General features: G+C 43.3%; 1 protein-coding gene across 1 annotated transcript in view; it reads left to right on the top strand.

Moving 5' to 3' along the window:
• The window catches only part of robo1 (roundabout, axon guidance receptor, homolog 1), a gene marked incomplete at its 5' end in the record, with an annotated part of 237,583 nt that overhangs the window by 46,950 nt on the left and 171,638 nt on the right, over positions 1–18,995 (top strand). Inside the window, one exon of the mRNA XM_080527703.1 lies at positions 17,601–17,699. Within this exon, the coding sequence (XP_080383829.1) occupies positions 17,601–17,699 (99 nt within the window). The remainder of the gene's footprint in view (positions 1–17,600; positions 17,700–18,995) is intronic.

The following is an 18,995-nucleotide window of genomic DNA, read 5'->3' as shown; positions in this document are numbered from 1 at the left end:
GGGGGTGGGTGGAGGGTGGTGGGAGGGCAAGGGAGCACATGCAGGCATCCTGGTACTGTCGATGTTATCTGTATCTTCAATTTGCTGCCGTGTACAGAAATCCGGACAACTGACTCCCTCTGTCTCTCTCTCTCTCTCTCTCTCTCTCTCTCTCTCTCTCTCTCTCTCTCTCTCTCTCTCTCTCTCTCTCTCTCTCTCTGTCCATATCAATAAAGAACTTACGATTTGAAATGTTCTCTCATATGCAAATACATGGCTGTATCTAATTATGCGTGTCGTTAGAAATCTGCATCTGTTTGTGGCTGTTTGCCTCAGTGTGCAGCACAATTATATTGTTCATTGTTGGCGGCTCATAAATGATCTTCTCTGTATCAATGTTTCTCAGAAAAAAAGGCTCTTTGAGTCTGAGTCTTTTTTCCAATGGGGTGGAAAGCAAGTGTGCAGGTTTTGAATTATGGGAGGAATTGAAACTCTTTTTTTGCAAGGGAAGTGAAAAAACAGGTGGACAGTGCCGATCAGACACAGTCCATAAATATGAAGCTCTGAAAGACGCGGCCTAGAGCAAAAGCAGGGGGTTCTAGGATTCTCAGGATCTGCAGAGGTCAGGGGTTGTTCAATGCTAAAGCAGGTCCTGTGAGGTTAAACATCAGAAGGGGCTGCCCCTTGAAGTTTTATTCTCTCTTTGTCATGCTCCTTGGTTAGTTAGCTTTCATTTAATATTTATTCGACACAAACACCCAGACACACACACAGGTTAGCAAACTCAAACATCCTGCTTTCCACATCTGGATTTACAGTGTACATTCATTAACCGAGACCTTGTAAAAAAGCATGTAGTTCTTCTCAGGCATTTCCTCTTCTCTACCACTAGGGGCAGCAGTGCCTTTGATGCTGTTCATGTTGGGCAATCATTTGGTGTTTCTGTCTGATCGATGTTGAAGGGAGAAGGGCAACAGTAATAGGAGAATGTGTGTTAGTGAGGTGGAAATATGAGTGAAGGTGTGGACACAGGCCTGAGATTGAGTGGGACAGGGGTGATAATGATATGCTAATGACTGAGACGCCCCTATTGTGAGATGTCTAGAGCCTTATTGGAGATGACAGTTGACACTTGTGCAGTGTAGCAGCCCAGAGCTAATACCAAAAGGTTGGTTAGATGGGGGCAGCAGGGCAGAAACACATGCTGCTCAATGACTGAATCTTCAAAACATTTCATTTCACTCAACATGCAACTCCCATCGGATATTTGATACATTCTGTGCTGCAGGTGCTGACATCGATGCTATCCTTTAGGTATGCTCTATGACAAATGAATGGCACAAGGGAAACCAACCTCTTCCACCGAATCTGAACACGTTTGCTTGTGTGTTTGACAGGATGAGTTCTAAATAAAGGACAGGGTGTCAGTGTTTCACTCAATCAGTCACTGCTGATGAAGCACTCTCCCTCCCTCAGTTTGCTGAAATACATAATAGCAGTGGACACTGTGACTGGTATTCAGCCACACTAAAGGGTGGACAAGCTGGTTATAACCAGCACTCAAGTTGAGGGGGGATGAGGGGGGATGGCATCCCCTCTGAAATAAAAACGGTAAAAATCACCCCCCTTCTAAAACTGCCATCCCCCCTTTCCATCCCTTTTGTCATTTTATCAATGAACGTGGTATTACTGCTATTTCAACATTTAGTTTTACGCATATTGAGTAAAATATTGTGGGCGAGGGGGCACGCACACATGCGATGACATTTTTACCAAGTCACTGCCACTGAAGTCACTGACACTGTGGGGATGCTAAAATTGTCCCATATGACAAAATCCACCATCCCCCCTGATTTTCTTTTACAACTTGAGTACTGTTTATAAATGAAGGAGAGGCCTCACACCTCATACAGACCAGAAGCCACTAAAGGGTGGACAAGCTGGTTATAACCGAAGGAGAGGCCTCACACCTCATACAGACCAAAGCCTTTACTTTTAGGGCACTCTGTTTAGGCACAGTGTTTAGGCACACTGTTCTCCACAGTGTCATGGAGCTTCCAACCACTCTAGACGAAGGAGGAGCTGTGGAGTCTCAAGGACATACATAGGACAGCTGTGGCCCGCGCCGAGCGTCTTGTTTTCTTCTCCTCTCCCGTCCATTGATGAAGTGATAATTGTAGGCGAGGCCTTGCACCCCCGGTGACAAAAAGGGTATTTTAAGGGAGTTGTTTTCCCACTACAGCAGTTCTCAGTTTCCCAATACCACAGTTCTCACGCAATTTGCTCTAGAGGCTTCCAACAACATAGTTACAGTGTGCTTTGAATGCTCTGTTTAGATACTTGAAGTTCCTTTCACATCACACGGCCTTCGCTGCAATCTTTCTAGAAACGTTTTTGGGACATGGGGACAACAACGTGGGTAATGTGAAAGGTTCTTTGAACCCTTTCAACAGGCTGCGCGATGATCGCGTCATCTTGTTCAATATCTGAACGTGTTTGATATTTGGTCGTGTCCAAAGTGCATGAAATGTTCGCCCGACATTCTTTAGTGAAGGCGTTGAACGTGTATGTCATCCATACATGCTTTGGTCTTCGTGTTGTAATGGGAACATTTGTTGGAGTGTCATATTTTGTCATTCTGTAGTGAATAGGCAGCTTACAGTCTGTTAAAGATACTCATTCTGCATACAGAGACTCGGTCGGTTACAGTCTACAGTATATTGACTGTCTGGCTGCCATGGTTGCGGCTTTACTGTTCCAGCTGTGTCAGTGGTTGCCTGGAGATGAAATTAACCAGGGAGGTCTGTGTGTGCATCAGCATCCTTCTATCGCTGACACAGCATTGACACACACCATTTCCTCACAACAGTGTCCTGCTCTGTCTGCCATCACAGCAGCGTCATGCTGGTGGTGCACTCCTCCTGACAACACGTTGGTTAACTTTAGACTCGTGTCTTGTCTTCCATGTTCCACATGTGTGAGAGGGGGAGATATTCAATCCAGCTGTTTCCACAACACATAGCAAGAGGGGAGATTTTCTTTCCGCTTGAAGTCAATGCGGGTTGACATCACAAAGAGGGTGAGGAATTTCGGTGCCAAGCGTAGGTTACAACCCTAATGCTAAACAGTTCTCGCTTCTTGCCATATCTACTCTATCATGTCACTGCAGATTTTTTTTTTCTTTTTTTTTTTTAAAAAAGTGTTGGATTTTTGTGATGTTATTCTCTTCTTGTGGTACCCGTCTGTTTTTCGGAACGATAGTTCTGGGAAAATGTCGAAAATACCATTCAGGTACTTTACAGTAGCTTTCCAGGTATGAGCGACTATGAGTCTCTCATACTGTAGACTGAGAGTGTGCTAGTCGTTCAGTTGCAACGCCATCTCTCATAGGGTGAGCTTGAGTAGAGTGGTACAGTAGTCTGATGATGTAGCAGGACGCTGGGTACGCGGGAAATTCAGAGGGTCACTATCGAATCAGGCTGCTAAACAGGAAGTATGACTCTTTATAATCAAATCGGGCCTCTATACATAACCTGAACCTATCCCCTATGCATACAGTATGCCTAATCAGTACTCAAGTTGTAAAAGAACGGTCTTGACCGTTTTTATTTCTCATCCCCCCTCAACTTGAGTGCTGTGCCTAACCCTGAATTAAGAATAGTGTATATAGTGTTAGCATAGTGGAAAGCGAATGAAGGCTGCCAGTCAAAGAGTGCAGACTCATAGGTCAGCAGTGGCACAGAGACTAATTAAGGCTAATGAAGACTGGCAGTGGGGGCCCAGACTATAAAAGCGCAAATGAGCCTCTCTTTAATGAATCTACTAATTAGAAATCTGGAAAGAGACAAGACCGCTGCGATTGTGCTTCGCTCCCCCATTTGAATCTTTATTTTTGAAAAGAGGCTAAATTGAATGAGGCTTTTGTTTTGGCCAATTTTCCCCTGCAATTGTGTGACTAATGAAATAACGAGTGTGGATGAAAACAGATTCATGATTATTCAGAGTGGTGTCAGACTGTGGCACTGCACATGGAAACATAAAGAACCAGATGATGATAATAATAATAAAAATAAAAATAAATAAAAATAACCAATGAGGTTGCAGTATGTAATGTGTTTAAGTTGAACTACAACTGCGACGTTTACCAAAAATAGCACCTAATTTGGCCGATTATCACTACTGTTGAGGGGGATGTGTTGCATGAACCATATTGGGAATACAGAATTAAAAAGGAAAAAAGCTGTTCTCTTCAAAAGTGATGTGCACTGCACATTGCTATGTAAAGTAAAGCCACGGCTATGAGCTGATGAATTTTAGCTTTTTTGGGGTTAGAGAGGTAGGTACAGTACACTTGGACCTCAGAGTTCTGGTCAAGAGGGTGATGCATGCTACAATCACAACGGAACAAAATCAGAAACCAATTGAGACAAATTATTATTTTTACCTACAGTGCGTTATACACATGAACACTCTGCAAGAGAGTACAGAACTGTCAAGTCTATACAAGGATATGTTTCAACTCTTTCCCACCACTTTAACAATACACAGATTTATAAGGTCAATCTAAGTCTACAGTATTTGCTAGGTTCCCTTTTGGTTTTCTTCTGTCTTTATGTTCTCTCCAGTCACACGTACAGTCCCCTCTCAGTAATGCTGCTATGGATAATACACTACTGCTGCAGGATACCAGTGGAAACAGGACAGAAATAGTCCCACACCACATGAAGGCACCACTGGACATATTAGCACCAGATGTCCTGACACCCATGTCATGCATTTTCCTCTTCCCCTTTAAAACACATAAATGTAACAAAAATGTTGTGGATGTCTCGTATGATTTACAACACTTTTAGATTTATGGCGACAAAGCATGGACAATTTTGTTAAAGACAGTATGGTGCGTGACCCATTTTTTTACACTCTACTTTCAAGGACGACGTGATTAGTTTCTCTCCCCAAAAATATTCTTTTTTTTAGTGCGTGTATTATCTCAATGAGTTCTGGCCTAACAGATGGTAATGCAATATCCCTTGGCACGTCAATCAGTGCTCGGGCCTCCATCCAGGCAGTCACCTGCCACTAATAAATAGTGGTGATTTTGTAGGGTGAGTGTGTGACTGAGGAAGGGGGCTATGTGAGGCCATGACAGGGGGGCGTGTAGAGAGACCCATTTTGTCTTTTTGTCCTTCTCTGAATTTATGATCTATCCATACCCTCTGGCCGTCTGGTGCTGCCTCAGTGTTCCCATGCGTCAGAGGATACCACCGCTTTGTAGTGGACGTGAACCATTGTGCTTCAGCACTCTCTGGACAGTCATGTGATCATTTCTGCTAATTTACTATGTGGTTCTGCCATTGAGTTTTTTTTTAATATATACTGGTTTCAAGTGTTGTTGTTTAAAAAAAAAAGATTATATATATATTTTTTAAAATGATTAAAAAAATGTTTTGAATTGAGTTGCTTAGCAACTCAAAAGTGCAAATACCCTGCCCATCTGGCACTCCACTCCAGGCAGGTTCCAGCGAATGCTCAACATAGTATTTCAAATACTTTTCAATACAAGTACAGTACGGTCAGGATAAGAGAATGATACAAGCAGACTTTGGCATTGGTTCATGGGTGGTTCCTCATAATATGAGAGCAGTTGGTAAAAGCCGGAACAAGTCAGCAACCGACCAAATGTTCAGACTTTTATCTTAATGTTGTTGAAACTCAATGACACACTCGCTAATCAAGCCAACATATGTCAATGCAATGGATTCGGTGAGTAATCCCCACTACTCTACACTAACTAGGTTGTCGTGGGGATTACTCACTGAAAACATGTGGTCGGTTGCTGACTTGTTCCCGCTTTCACCAGCTGCTGTCACATATTGTAGCAAAGGCTGAATTTCTCTGTCTGGGTCTTGTTCTCTCTTTCTCTCATCTCTCATCCCTCTCTCTCTCTCTCTCTCTCTCTCTCTCTCTCTCTCTCTCTCTCTCTCTCTATTGATATCAGACAGTAATTTCATAAAGGCCAAGCAGGATCAACTGAAGATGGACGTGAAAAGAGTAATATTCTTCAATTTGATCAAATCTATTTCCTCATAATCTCTTCAAGCTCTCTGCCTGGATACCTGACATTTGATCCATTGAGAGTGGAAATAGAGACAGGGTTTGCAAAGTAATAAAATACTCAGTATATCCCACAAGAGCAGGATTGATATAAGCCCATGGAAAAGTAGCGATATTGTAAAAGGGGAATGGTAGCCTGTTATTTAGTGTGCACTAAGACAGTGGCGTAACTCTATTCATGTGCTGTGTTCATCCCAGATGAATGCTAGATCAGATACAATTTCCATATGAGTTCTAGGGCTTGTGTGCCAGAATGAGGCTTCTCTCCAGTGGTTATATTTCATGCATGTCATAATGCATCTAGTAACCATACCCTGGAGTATGGAGATACAGTGTCTGTGATTTCCAATGTGTATATTTAATATTTTTACATTCAGTATAACTTATGTGATTGTAATGAGTGATGATACTGTCAAGAAAATATATAGGAAACTGATTGATAGTTGTGGGAATGATAGATAACTATCCGTCTAGCGATAGTAAATCCCTCTCTGACGGTATTATGCGTTTAAATGAGTTGCATACATAACCCTTATGAAACGCTCTGAATTGTTTTTCAGCCTATAATTATGCTGTCATTCATGTGAAGGGCCGCTGGGCACGGTTTGGCAAGTGATAACAAGTATTGATGGTGACGTGACAGTGTTAGAAAGAGAGGAGTGGTGTTTATTATTACATTATTAATATTAAGTGTGCAGGGTCTTAAAGAGTCATTTTAGAGTTCATTAGAATGTTGTGAGAATGGGGACGTCCTCTTGATGGTTGTGTATTTGTTGAAATGTTCTAGTATGACTTTCTTGTATACTGTAGTGTCCTGAAAAATATCCACTGCTAAATGACCACTGAACCTACACATTCCATTAGGACAAGAACATATATGGCGTATCTACCAGAGAAGGTACACCACATTCTCATGTTGTAAATCTTTCAGGATCCCTTTAGAATTTCAACTCCCACTCAAACCTTCCCTCAGGTGAAACACATATCTTTACTTCCAGCCTTCTTCAGTTTCCTCAAACTCACACAATCCATCTTTTTTTTTTAACACATCGTTCATAGCAGCAACAAAGACTCAAAAGACACCTAGAGAGGAACACCATTTTTTCGAAGGGGCAACTCATTCTCCTCTGGCTCGCTAACAAGTATCATCTTACATTCCTTTTTGGTGTGATAGTGACGTCTTGAAACCATAATCCCTGGCCTATTTCAGCAAGGGATGATAGCTCATATTGCTGTTTTGAAACATGAAAAGTTTCCTAGTGATCCCTCCAATGTCACTCTGGGGAAATCAAAGCCATTCCACGGGCTAAACGATGACGCAGACTCATCTACACTCTACAGCTGTGAACTGATGTTACCTCCAGTTTTAAAGAACCAGGCTTATCTTGTCAGACTGCAGATTTGGCCTCTCCCTTTACAACCCCTCTGTGGTCTCTCACCAGCTACTTTGCACATCTGTGGATATGTAGCAGAGACCATCAAGGCGTTGGCACAGCTTCTGCTACCTATGCTGTGGTATTGATCGTCTGGCGTAGGAGAGATCATTTAGTTCTCTCTTCAGGATAGCAGAGGGGAGACTTGGCCAGGCGCCGCCTGCCCTGTTACTTCCATCTTCACACAGCCTCATTTACATGTGTAATCAGTAGTGGACATATTGAGAACATGAGTTGGTTTTATGGTTTATCTGCACGCACTCGTTTGACTGTGAATATTGAGTCTGCGTTCCCCTCAGATTTGCATACACATGTTTTCCCCTGACAAGCAGAGATCCATGAGAGCGAGCTAGGGAGAGACAGAGAGAGAGAGATTGCAGAGAGAGAGAAGGAGGGGGAGAGGGAGAGAGAGAGGGAGCGAGTCTGGAGAGGAGTGATAGTGTCTCCTGTTTGTTCACCAGGCCTGACTTCAGATCAGATGGAGACTGAGCTGTGACATAAGCGTTCATTGAAGAATGAACACAGTCATTACCTAAAAAGTCATTCTAAACTGCTGTGAGCAAAACACCACAGTGTTTGTCAGTTGCAGATGGGGAAGGAGAGGTTTACGTGAATTGAAAGTAAGAAATTAGGTTATTAAAAATGTAAGAAAGTCTCCTTCATGTGTTAGTTAAGTGTGTTATGATTACACAAATGTTCAAATTAAATTAAATATGATCTTAAACTATTGGATCTAGTTTTGATTGCAATATGATTATGGTATCGCTGAGACAATGTCTATTTTACTGTAGTAAATGTTGTGTCCACTTGCTGACATTGTGGACTCGTGGCATTTTGTTCAAGACCAAATTGACTCCCAAACAACCCAAAAATTAAACTTTATAGACCAAAGATCTGACACCTCCTGGTCTATAAAGTTAGATTTTTTGGTTGTTTGGGAGTCAATTTGGTCTTGAACAAAATGCCACAAGTCCACAATGTCAGCACGTGGACACAACATTTACTACAGTCAAATAGACATTGTCTCAGCAATACATACCATAATCATATTGCAATAAAACATTTGAATTATGATGTAGGCTTGTGGTTCAGGATTGGATCACACCTTCTTGGACTAGCATGGTATTTTTCATTTGAAGAAAGGTCCTAACACTCATGATGATATACGTATAGTCGTAACAATGCACATATGGAAGTCTCATTTTGTCGTACTTGCTTGCCTATGTGCATGGAAACACCACGCTCTAGTAAAGAGTCAAGACCAAGATGCTCCTCTTGAAATCGACTTGAACGGAAATCACATTCATTTGTCTGCCTCTGAAAATGAATAATGACTAATTTGTATTCGTTCAAAGGTCAGGGTAAGCCACAGTGGAGTTGAGAGGTAATTACATGTCTGAACATTTGTTTAGCAAACACTGCTAAATCAGTATAGGTACATGTGGTGTTTTCTCGTTTGTTTGGATCATAACACAGCCTCTCAGAAGGGGGAGATTTATGGGAGTGCCAGGGGATGAACTCTGGGCTGGATGTCATCACATCAAAGACAGACGAGGTGATCCATCAGTCAGTGGAGAGGCTCGTCTTCTCTTCTCTTCTGTCTGACTCACTAATTAAAAGTTGCAGAATTCCCCTCCATTGTGGTCCAGCCACGCAGCTAGTGACAGCAGAGGCTCCAGGGTGGGGGGTGTAGGGGGGGTGGGAGGGGGGGGTTGAGGGGATGCTAGTGGGAGCAGAACTGAGGTGAAGACACTGTTTACAAAAAAGCAACTCGCCCCTAGATGTTGGTTCTTAACACTGTTCATTCGCACAAATGTCTTGGTGTGTTTGGTGAACACACTCGTGTGAGGGGTGACCTAGTCAGAGGCCAGAAGACATGTGTTGGCTCCCCAAGTAGATGCCTAGCCTTTAGCTTAGCACGATAGCACATCCTGGCAGACCCTGGTTCCAGTCTTAGTTACCTTGGTCCCACACATGTGCATGCCTGCATTTGTCTGTCCTTTTGTCTTTCATCCTGTCAATTCATCTGGCTCAGGGGCAGAGAAATCCCCAAACCATGCTGTTGAACTGCTAAACGCTATTATCGTACGTTGTCACAAACTGAAATGAGGTTTGAGTCATAGTGTACGCTCCACTGCACCCTCAAGTCATTTAATGGAGCAGGAAAATCCATGACTTCACTTTTCCCTTCACATGGTATCTGCTGATTGGTTTGCATTATGGAGGCTGACAGTTCTCTGATAAAGGAGATGAGGCAGTCACCAAAAGGGAATATTATTGTCAAAATTGTCATTGTTCAATGTTTAATCAAATTGCCTTCAAGAGAAAAAATAAACCTTCATCTTACGTAACTGCAGAGAAGAACTGGAACTTAGAAAAAGTGAAAGGAGGAAGTGTCCAAGCGAATCTTTGAAAAATTCTGCCTATCATACACTCATCTGTCATTTTGTTGTTTTCGCTTGCCTGATCGCTTTAATGTGGATATACAAAAATAACAGCAGCTCGTTGGTGCTCGGGGCTGGTGTTACATTTTGTAAGTGGGAGGAAGTCAGAGAAGGTCATGCAGTCTGTCAGCTGCGGTGGTTGTGTTTGCTGACAAGCTGCTCATCCGTCACGGTGGTGAATGGATTACAAGTATTGTATGGCTGTTCACTTTGGCCACTCCATGCCACTCCAATCTCCAAACCCCCATTGGCCCCCATTTGTTCCTGTTGGAGATGCATTCTCCATGGGGTCTGGGTCTTGTTCTCTCTCTCTCTCTCTCTCTCTCTCTCTCTCTCTCTCTCTCTCTCTCTCTCTCTCTCTCTCTCTCTCTCTCTCTCTCTCTCTCTCTCTCTCTCTCTCTCTCTCTCTCTGTACAGCTGCTGTGATGGAAAATGTCATGCAGTGTTGATGGACATCTGGAGTTTTGGCAACTCAGAAAGTGCTTGTCTTAGCTCTTCAGGGATGTCAATGCAAGTTCAAACTCCACGCAGGCTTCTCACTTGTGACAGTGTTGTTGTTGTTGTTGTTGTAGTACACTACAGGCAGAGAAACTATTAGGTTGTGCAGGAGCACTACGACAGTCCTGTTGCTTAATGCTAAGATACAAAAATGAAATCTCTATAAGATTCAATGGAACATTTCCATACATTCCTCCGATTACAGATGGTTATAAGGAATGTCAAACCAGTAGAGTACAGAAGCATGATCTTTAGTCTGTGAAATCTGTAGCTTTTAGACGTGTTTCTGTTGAGTGCTGTGGGTTGAGTGATTGAGTTATTACAAGGTAATGCAGGGTAGTGACCCTGAGACATTTACTGCTTCTCAAGCCAATCAGCACTGTTTATTCTGGAACTGTCTAGCATAAGTTTTCTTTCTGTGGTTATTCCCTGTGCTCTGGGCAAATCTGTCAGTAAAACGAGATGATATATGTTTTCCTTGACATTTGGATTTTTTAATTTACCACAATTATCAACAAATCATTCAGAAGGAAAAGAGTATACTCCTACGCCAACTTGGAATCCAGGCATGTTTTTCTAGGGAATTGGTACAGTTTTAAAAATGGTTTTGAATGAGAAGACAGGCAGCACAAAACGTCTTTAAAGCAAATTAAGTCATCCATCCAGCCTAGAAGTGGCAATGTCAAAGTTGCGGTTTTTCTTTCGGCTTCAGTAGGATTTTGTCATTGGAAATCATTGGAAGAGAATAATTATGTTTCTAATCATCTAATCATCAAATTATCTAGTTATCACAACTCAAATCTCAAGCTCTTGGAAAAAACACACTCTCAGCAATAACTAATTGCACCACATAATTTTTCAATTTCAGAATCAAGATTCAGTTGTTTCTGTTCAGTTGTTTATTTAAATACTTATATAAACACTACCAAATGTTCACCCGAAAAGTAATAATATCCTGAATCTGAATAATTGTCAGTTTTACTGAGAATAATAGTGTCAGTATTGGAGAGATTTACACAATTGTTTCTAATCAAATAAAATACCATTTGGATTTGTCTCTGAGTGAGACCATTGATGTGTGATTATGTTGTGTGTGCAATGGAAGAGGACGAGGTCAGGATAGCATCTCTACAAGGATGGAGAGGAAATGGAGAAGAGGGGAGATTCATGTTACCCATAGCGTAGGGGAGTCCATACACAGCACATGTCTCCTGTAGACCAGGCTCTACTGCAATCAATTCACCCAGCACCTGGAGGTGGACAGTATACACACACACACACACACACGCACGCACGCACGCACGCACGCACGCACGCACGCACGCACGCACGCACGCACGCACGCACGCACGCACGCACGCACGCACGCACGCACGCACGCACACACACACACACACACACACACACACACACAGATCATTATATCATGATTAGACACTTTCTTACAGATCCTTATACTGTATATACTGCATTTCATGCATTTCATTGTCTGGTATTTGTACTCTGCAATGACAATAACAAGTTGGATCTAATCTAATCTAATATACGAAGCTCTCATTTTACAAGCTAAGATCATACGACTTATGTATCTATGGCTGCAACCCTACTGAAACCATTCCAACCACCCTGTTGCTCACTTTCTCACCGACCATCTCCATAGATAACAGGAACACAAAGAGGATTCCCCAGCGAAGCCTGCAGAGGCCCCACTGAGGTAATTAGCGGCATACATACTGTGTGGCTTTGAGGAGGGTCAGGGACGCTCTCATATGCATAATCCACCTTTCCCACTCCAACAGAAAGAGAGCAAGAAAGAAAGAGAGAATGGATGAAAGAAAGAAAGGGGGTGTAATATGGTTTGGAGGGGAGGGCGACTCTCTCCTCTCCACAGGGTAGACAGTACAGTGAGATCCAGAAGAGAGGGTCTGTGGTGGTGTCACTCCCCAGGGTGATCATTGTCGCTCTCCCTTTCATTATCTCTGTTACATACACTGTGAGCCTGGACCTCCCCCTTGGAGTGACTCTCATTTTCAGTGTGTGTGTGTGTGTGTGTGTGTGTGTGTGTGTGTGTGTGTGTGTGTGTGTGTGTGTGTGTGTGTGTGAGAGACTTGATTGCATATATTGCATTTACATTCTATTCCATGACAACGTTTAGTGTTCATTTGCTTCAACTTGATTCACAATGTTCATTGTCGTTTGTGATAAAACTGTTGGTACTGGCCAATCGAAAATGAAACTAAGACAACACTTATCAACGTAAGGACATTTAATTCACAATTCAATCATAATTGTGTTATTACAGTATGTGAACAATGGTCAATGGAGCGTGCGAATATGTGAGTGTCTGCTCCCTCAGCTGCAACTGTGTAACAGTGCATATTTGACCATGCATCTTAAGGTTTGGAGGGTACTTTTTTACTTTTTAGTTTTACAAAACACATGCTTTCAGCTCTTATTTGTACCTTATTCAATCTACAAATAAAATGTATTCAATTGAAGAAATGGTGGTGTGTTTGTTTAACAGTACACTGAAATCTATTATAACCATGAATATGTTACATTCAATAGGTAAGCCAGCAGCCAAATGGTTCTTAAGTCCTGACTAAACACAACCAATACATTCGTTTTGCATTGTTTTTGTCTAAATTAATGATTACGCTGTTACACTAACATCAAACATATACTAACAACAATCTTTACTCTGGTGGTTAGAGTCGCTTCTCGTTTACAACCTTACGATGTGACTCTCTCTTTCCTTCCCTCCCTCCATTGCTGTCCTCCAGCGATGCATGCTCTTTGTGTGTGTTTTCTATCTCCAGACTTGATTAAAAGCCCATTAGCCATGCATGGCCCTGAGTAAAACACAAAACAGTGTAATCAAAATGGAAATGAGTGAGACAGCGCACTGGGGTGTGGTGGTAGAAGAAGCCAGACACAACTGTCTGCAATACACAATATCATTTCCCACTTCTCTCTTTTCATTTGTTTTTACTAAAGCAAATACCATTAAAGGGACGTAATCTTATTCAGATACAGTACTTTCTGTTGACAACAGTGATTGGTTATGCACAATGCAAAAAAATGTACAACTGAGGAGAAAAACAATACAAAAACTACAGCGCTTTTGCTTTTCAGTTTGCTAAAGAACACATTGTGACATTGAAGTTAGTTGCAACCACAGTTTCAGATCATTTGTAGTCCTTCTTATCAAGCTGTGTTTAGGGACTCATCAACCAGTCAACAATCATCTTTGTTAATAAGCCCTAGTGTCAGTCCTCACACACACGTGCACATGCGCGCGCACACACACACACACACACACACACACACACACACACACACACACACACACACACACACACACACACACACACACACACACAAACACATTTATCATTTAAACCCCATCCATCACTTTCATGGCCAGCCAAGGCCAAACCGCTGCCGAATATGACAAAATAACAATGACACAGCAGCCAGACAGTTCATCCAGATTCTTCATTCACATCTATTATGTGCTGCTTGTGTTTGTCAAGCTAAGCAAAGAGAGCGGACAATAAGAAAGATGTCAGTCGTGCTGTCATGTTCAATAGCAATAGTGAGGATGGAAGTGCTGTTGGAAGAAAACTGCTGCCTACACTTTTCAAAATAAATGGTCTACAGTTCAAATAATTAGCTAAAAACATTTAAAAGAGTTGGTCAAAGTGACAGTAAACATGGAGCAGGGGCTGTAGAGTCCTGGGGCCTGTTCCAGAAATCTGGATTAAAGAGTTGGCCATTTTACTCTCCTAATACTGTATTTTTTTAATCATTTAATATTCTTCAGTTTTTAGAGCAAGATAATTAGTGTTATAGATGACTATACACTCCCAACAACCTGTATCGAAGTGTTGCTATCTTAATTAATTAACAGAAAAAACATATCAGATTGTTTTTACAAGTTTTCTGGCTAATTGAGTGAACTTGTGTTCTACATTAGGGCCCTGGTTGTGGCCGAGGTTGTGTGGCCATGAACTAAAAAAGAAAACAGTGCCCTGGCCAAATAGTAGGTCCATGCAGAGTGGACAGCGACCCAGAAAACATGTTTTGCACTTTTGGTGTTGGTCTGTGGAAATGAGGGCTGGCTGGCAGATGAGGGGCTTGGGTAGGGACCGGGGAGTGTGGGGTGGGGTGGGGTGAGGGGGGGCGGTTTTGGGGGAAGTGAAGGGGCTGGTCTTTGTATCTGTTTGAGAGCAATATCGGTTATCAGCACATGGGTCTTCAGTAATTAGTCAACAGGGGAGTTGAGATGTGGTGCTGAGCTGTGGCTCGAGAGGGGCAGTGGGGTAGAAGAGGGGTTCAGTCTTTTTTGTCCTGGTGCCCTGGGGCGTCTGGGTACACCACCTGTTAATAAGCTCTGAACTGCGCTTTAATTGGAGCACTGGCTGCGGACCACCCTATGAAGGAGCGAGTGGGGGCCACACAAGGAAACAGATGCAGACCAGAGAGAGAAAGGGAAGAGGCCGACGCAAAGGCTGCTGTAGCAGTGGGGCAATGAAACGGAGGGTAGAGGCATCAAGAGATCCATGAAGGACTGGCCTATCCTGTTTATTAAAGTTCTAGAATCTAGATGATGAAGCCTTTACCCTTCTCCACTGCGGTGAGAAGGCGATGTGAAATCTGAAGACTCATTATTTTCACCTACCTACAATAAGACATGGCATATTGTAGCACCTTTAGAAGTGAAACGGAGGTTAAATTGTTACGGTCCTAAAGATATTCAGATGATTTATGATACTTATATATACATATATATATATATATATATATATATATATATATACTGTATATATATATATATATAATAATGAACAAAATGTTATCTTGTGTTTGTATTTAACTCCAGTCATTTGTAAATGCCATCCACGTGTTCTGCTACGTTCTCTGTCACATTGGCTGTCAACTGAAGCAGATGTTGCCAGGGTGCAATTAACATTATCTCGAAGATTTAAACTATGCAAGGTATTCTGTATATCCTGAAACTCTTGTCATACAGTATGTGTCAAAAACACAAAATCCACAGACAAACAGACAGACCGACCAACAGACCAACAGACATACTTATTCTGATTCCCTGAATGTGTGTGTTCCCTTCTGTGTTGAGCTTGCATATCATATCATATCTGTATCTATATGTCTATATGTGTCCATCATATGCACGTTCTGTGTGTCTTTTTGTCTCACCTGCTCTAGTCCATTAATTCAATTTACCTTGTATTGCCACGTGTCTATTCAGTGCAAGTATAAAGGCCTACATTGGAATGTGTTTTGGATGAGAGCTCAAGATAGAACATACTTTAAAAAGAGTAAGAAAATAAAAGAAAATAATGAAAATGATGAAAAATAAGAAGAATTCGGACGTACAGAAACTGTTCTCCCATCTCCCGTGGTGTTGTCAGTCTTGTCCACTTGTTTGAAGGAGAGAAGAGTCTGCTAACAGGATTTAGGCCCACCTGGGGTCCCTTAAACTATCACAGCTTCACACTAATTACAGCTAATTACAGCTAGGAACAGTGGGGAGTAGGATCGCTCCACTTGTGTGGAACGCCTCTCTAATATTTCTACGCTACGTTTTTGTTATTGACCCATTTTCCCCCAAACTGGTGCAATGTATCGTAGGAAGCTTTACACACCACAGGGCTGAAACGTAATGTGCTACCATGGATATTTTCCAGTCCTGTTACAGCAATTATGGTGGATGAGTAACTGGGTCAGCACAGTTCAGCTCAGCTCAGCTCAGCTCAGCTTAGCTCAGCTCGGCTCTGTTCTGTGAGAAGAGTTTCCTGCGTTTAAAAGTGCTTTCTTGCTTCTTACTGTCAGGCCCCTGTAGATAAAGGTAAGATAAAGGGTAGGAAACAGGGGGTCACACTGATTCTTCCACCCTCCAGTGATCCAAAGTGCTCTCCAATGGACTCTCTTGTCTCCCCGTCTGCCGTTTATCCCAACTGATGCCAGAGCTCATTGTGAAAACCGACATAATCGACAGACTGCCTTTTAGTCAGCTGTGGGTGGGTGGGTGGCTGGGTTTAGGGGGTGGGGGCGGTTAGATCTCATTTCATTACCCCCCTCTCCCACAAATGAACACCCTGTCAATTCTCCACAATGAGAGAGGGCATGGCCTAGTCTGATTTATCCCATGCAAAGGGCACAGTTGGCCCCCCATTTAGCCCCCACCCCGCCCGGTCCCGTCCTGTCCCGCCCTCACACACACACACACACACACACACACACACACACACACAGCAGCCTGTCACACAGCCTAGACCTGTCACACTTCTGAACAGACAGTCACAATAGTAATGGGAAGGGGAATACAATCAAAAGGACTGATTAGCAATTAATTGGGTGAATATGAAGAAGTGTCTGCAAGTGTGTGTGTGTGTGTGTGTGTGTGTGTGTGTGTGTGTGTGTGTGTGTGTGTGTGTGTGTGTGTGTGTGTGTGTGTGTGTGTGTGTGTGTGTGTGGGTAGGGTGGGGTTCTTAATCAGGGGAAGAGTGCCCTGGTCCTCCCTACTCAGTCCTACCCATATGCTCCCCCAGGAGTGCTCAGTGGCTGTTGGGATGATAGAGAGACTCCCACTCTACACACACACACACACACACACACACACACACACACACACACACACACACATGGCACAACCACCGTGACACACAGCCTGGGGACACACTCCAACTGAGCCTAGGAGGGGGGACAACCCCTCAGTCTCTCAGCCCTCTCCTAGTGAGAGCTACATCTCTTCTCTGCTGCACACGCAGCATCCTCTATGAACACATCTATGAACTACAACTGACCTGACTCTGAGATACATACTGGGGTCTCGGTCAGCCTGCTGACAGAGCCATTGGAGGGACACTGTTGGATCTTGGGACGTGGACGATGTGGGTGGCGATCGGCGGCTGCTCTCGTAGAGGGCACGCGGTGGGGGTTGCTGGGCACCCTCTGAGCCTGGCACTGCTGGGTGTGTGGTGCCTCTGCGTGGTGTGCCAGGGGGGAAGAGGGCTGGAGGCTGTGGCCACGACCATGACCAGGGTCGGGGACAGGGAGAGTGTGGTGCCAGGGGTCTTAGTGCCTGCGCTGTTGTTGTTGACAGAGACGGGCGCTGCCACCCAGGACGGGGCCAGCGAAGGGGCCACGCCTGCCCCGGGCCCCACAACTGAACATGACGATGACAACTCCCTGGGATACACAGGTACGGACTCTTTACACTACTACCGTTTCCTCTTTGCACACTCAACTCTGCCTGTTGTAGAGAGAGAGATGGAGAGAGAGAGAGAGAGAGAGAGAGAGAGAGAGAGAGAGAGAGAGACAGAGAGAGACAGAAGAGAGACAGAGAGAGAGAGAGAGAGAGAGAAGAGAAAGAGAGAGAGAGAGAGAGAGAGAGAAGAGAGAGAGAGAGAGAGAGAGAGAGAGAGAGAGAGAGAGAGAGAGAGAGAGAGAGAGAGGGAGAGGACCTGTGGGAAGGAAAAGTGCAATGTTGAAGTTTCAATTATAAATTAAATTTGATTTGAACACAGTCAATTCAGCAAATGGACTCATGGAGAACAGGTTTCATTTGAGATCATCAACATGATTGTCAGAATTAAGATGGAGTTGACCACATTACTTCTTCCCCCAACTGCTCTGACCTGTCCTCTCCCTTTCTCCTCTAACGTAACACATGCAGTACTATACTCTACCACCAGAAACTTCCTTCCTGAGTTCCCTCCTTTCCTGAATATCTATCCTTCTCTGTTTTTCTCTCTGACTCTTTATCTAGCTCAAAGTTGTCTTTGCAAAACTTTAATAGTGTGTGATTAGAAAACATTTATTAGATTCATTTAATAATGTTTAGTATTCCTCATGTGAGTCCTTCATACCTGGGATTCAATATGTAACCCTGTCTGTCACACCTGGTAAAAGCGCCTTAAACACAGACGTCTGGGGGTAATTACAAAATTACAAGAGGTCCCCAGATAATACTAGTCCCGTCCGAATAGGGCTTTAGTGTCTCAGCTGGAATGACAACCAAAGAGTTTACATTATTAATTTTAGACATTCACTACCTGGGTCTGTCAATAGTGAGATCCTGTTAGAGGGAAATGTCGTCAACATGTGGGTCATGTTATGACTTTAGCTCTACAGAGTAGGTTGCCAGTTGTGTTCACAGAAAGAGGAGCATTGTGGAGAATGAGGCAGATTGTCTCCCGAGAGAGAGAGAGAGAGAGAGAGGAGAGAGAGAGAGAGAGAGAGAGAGAGAGAGAGAGAGAGAGAGAGAGAGAGAGAGAGAGAGAGAGAGAGAGAGAGAGAGTTATTACAGATGAGGCGTGTGTTTGGTTATTTTTCTGTTCTTCTTCCTGGAGTGAGGGGAATAGTGTGTTCGCTGTGTTAATCTCTGAGATGACACACACACACACACACAAATCCCTGAGAGGAGGACCCCAGTTTCCCTGGGTAAATTTACTGACCTCACACAGCCTCTCTCAGCTCCGGAAATCCAAATTAACTG

This window comes from Nansenia antarctica, assembly GCF_963989245.1.
Source record: "Nansenia antarctica genome assembly, chromosome: 3".
Lineage (NCBI taxonomy): Eukaryota > Metazoa > Chordata > Actinopteri > Argentiniformes > Microstomatidae > Nansenia > Nansenia antarctica.
This window is presented reverse-complemented; position numbering and strand designations above follow the sequence as displayed.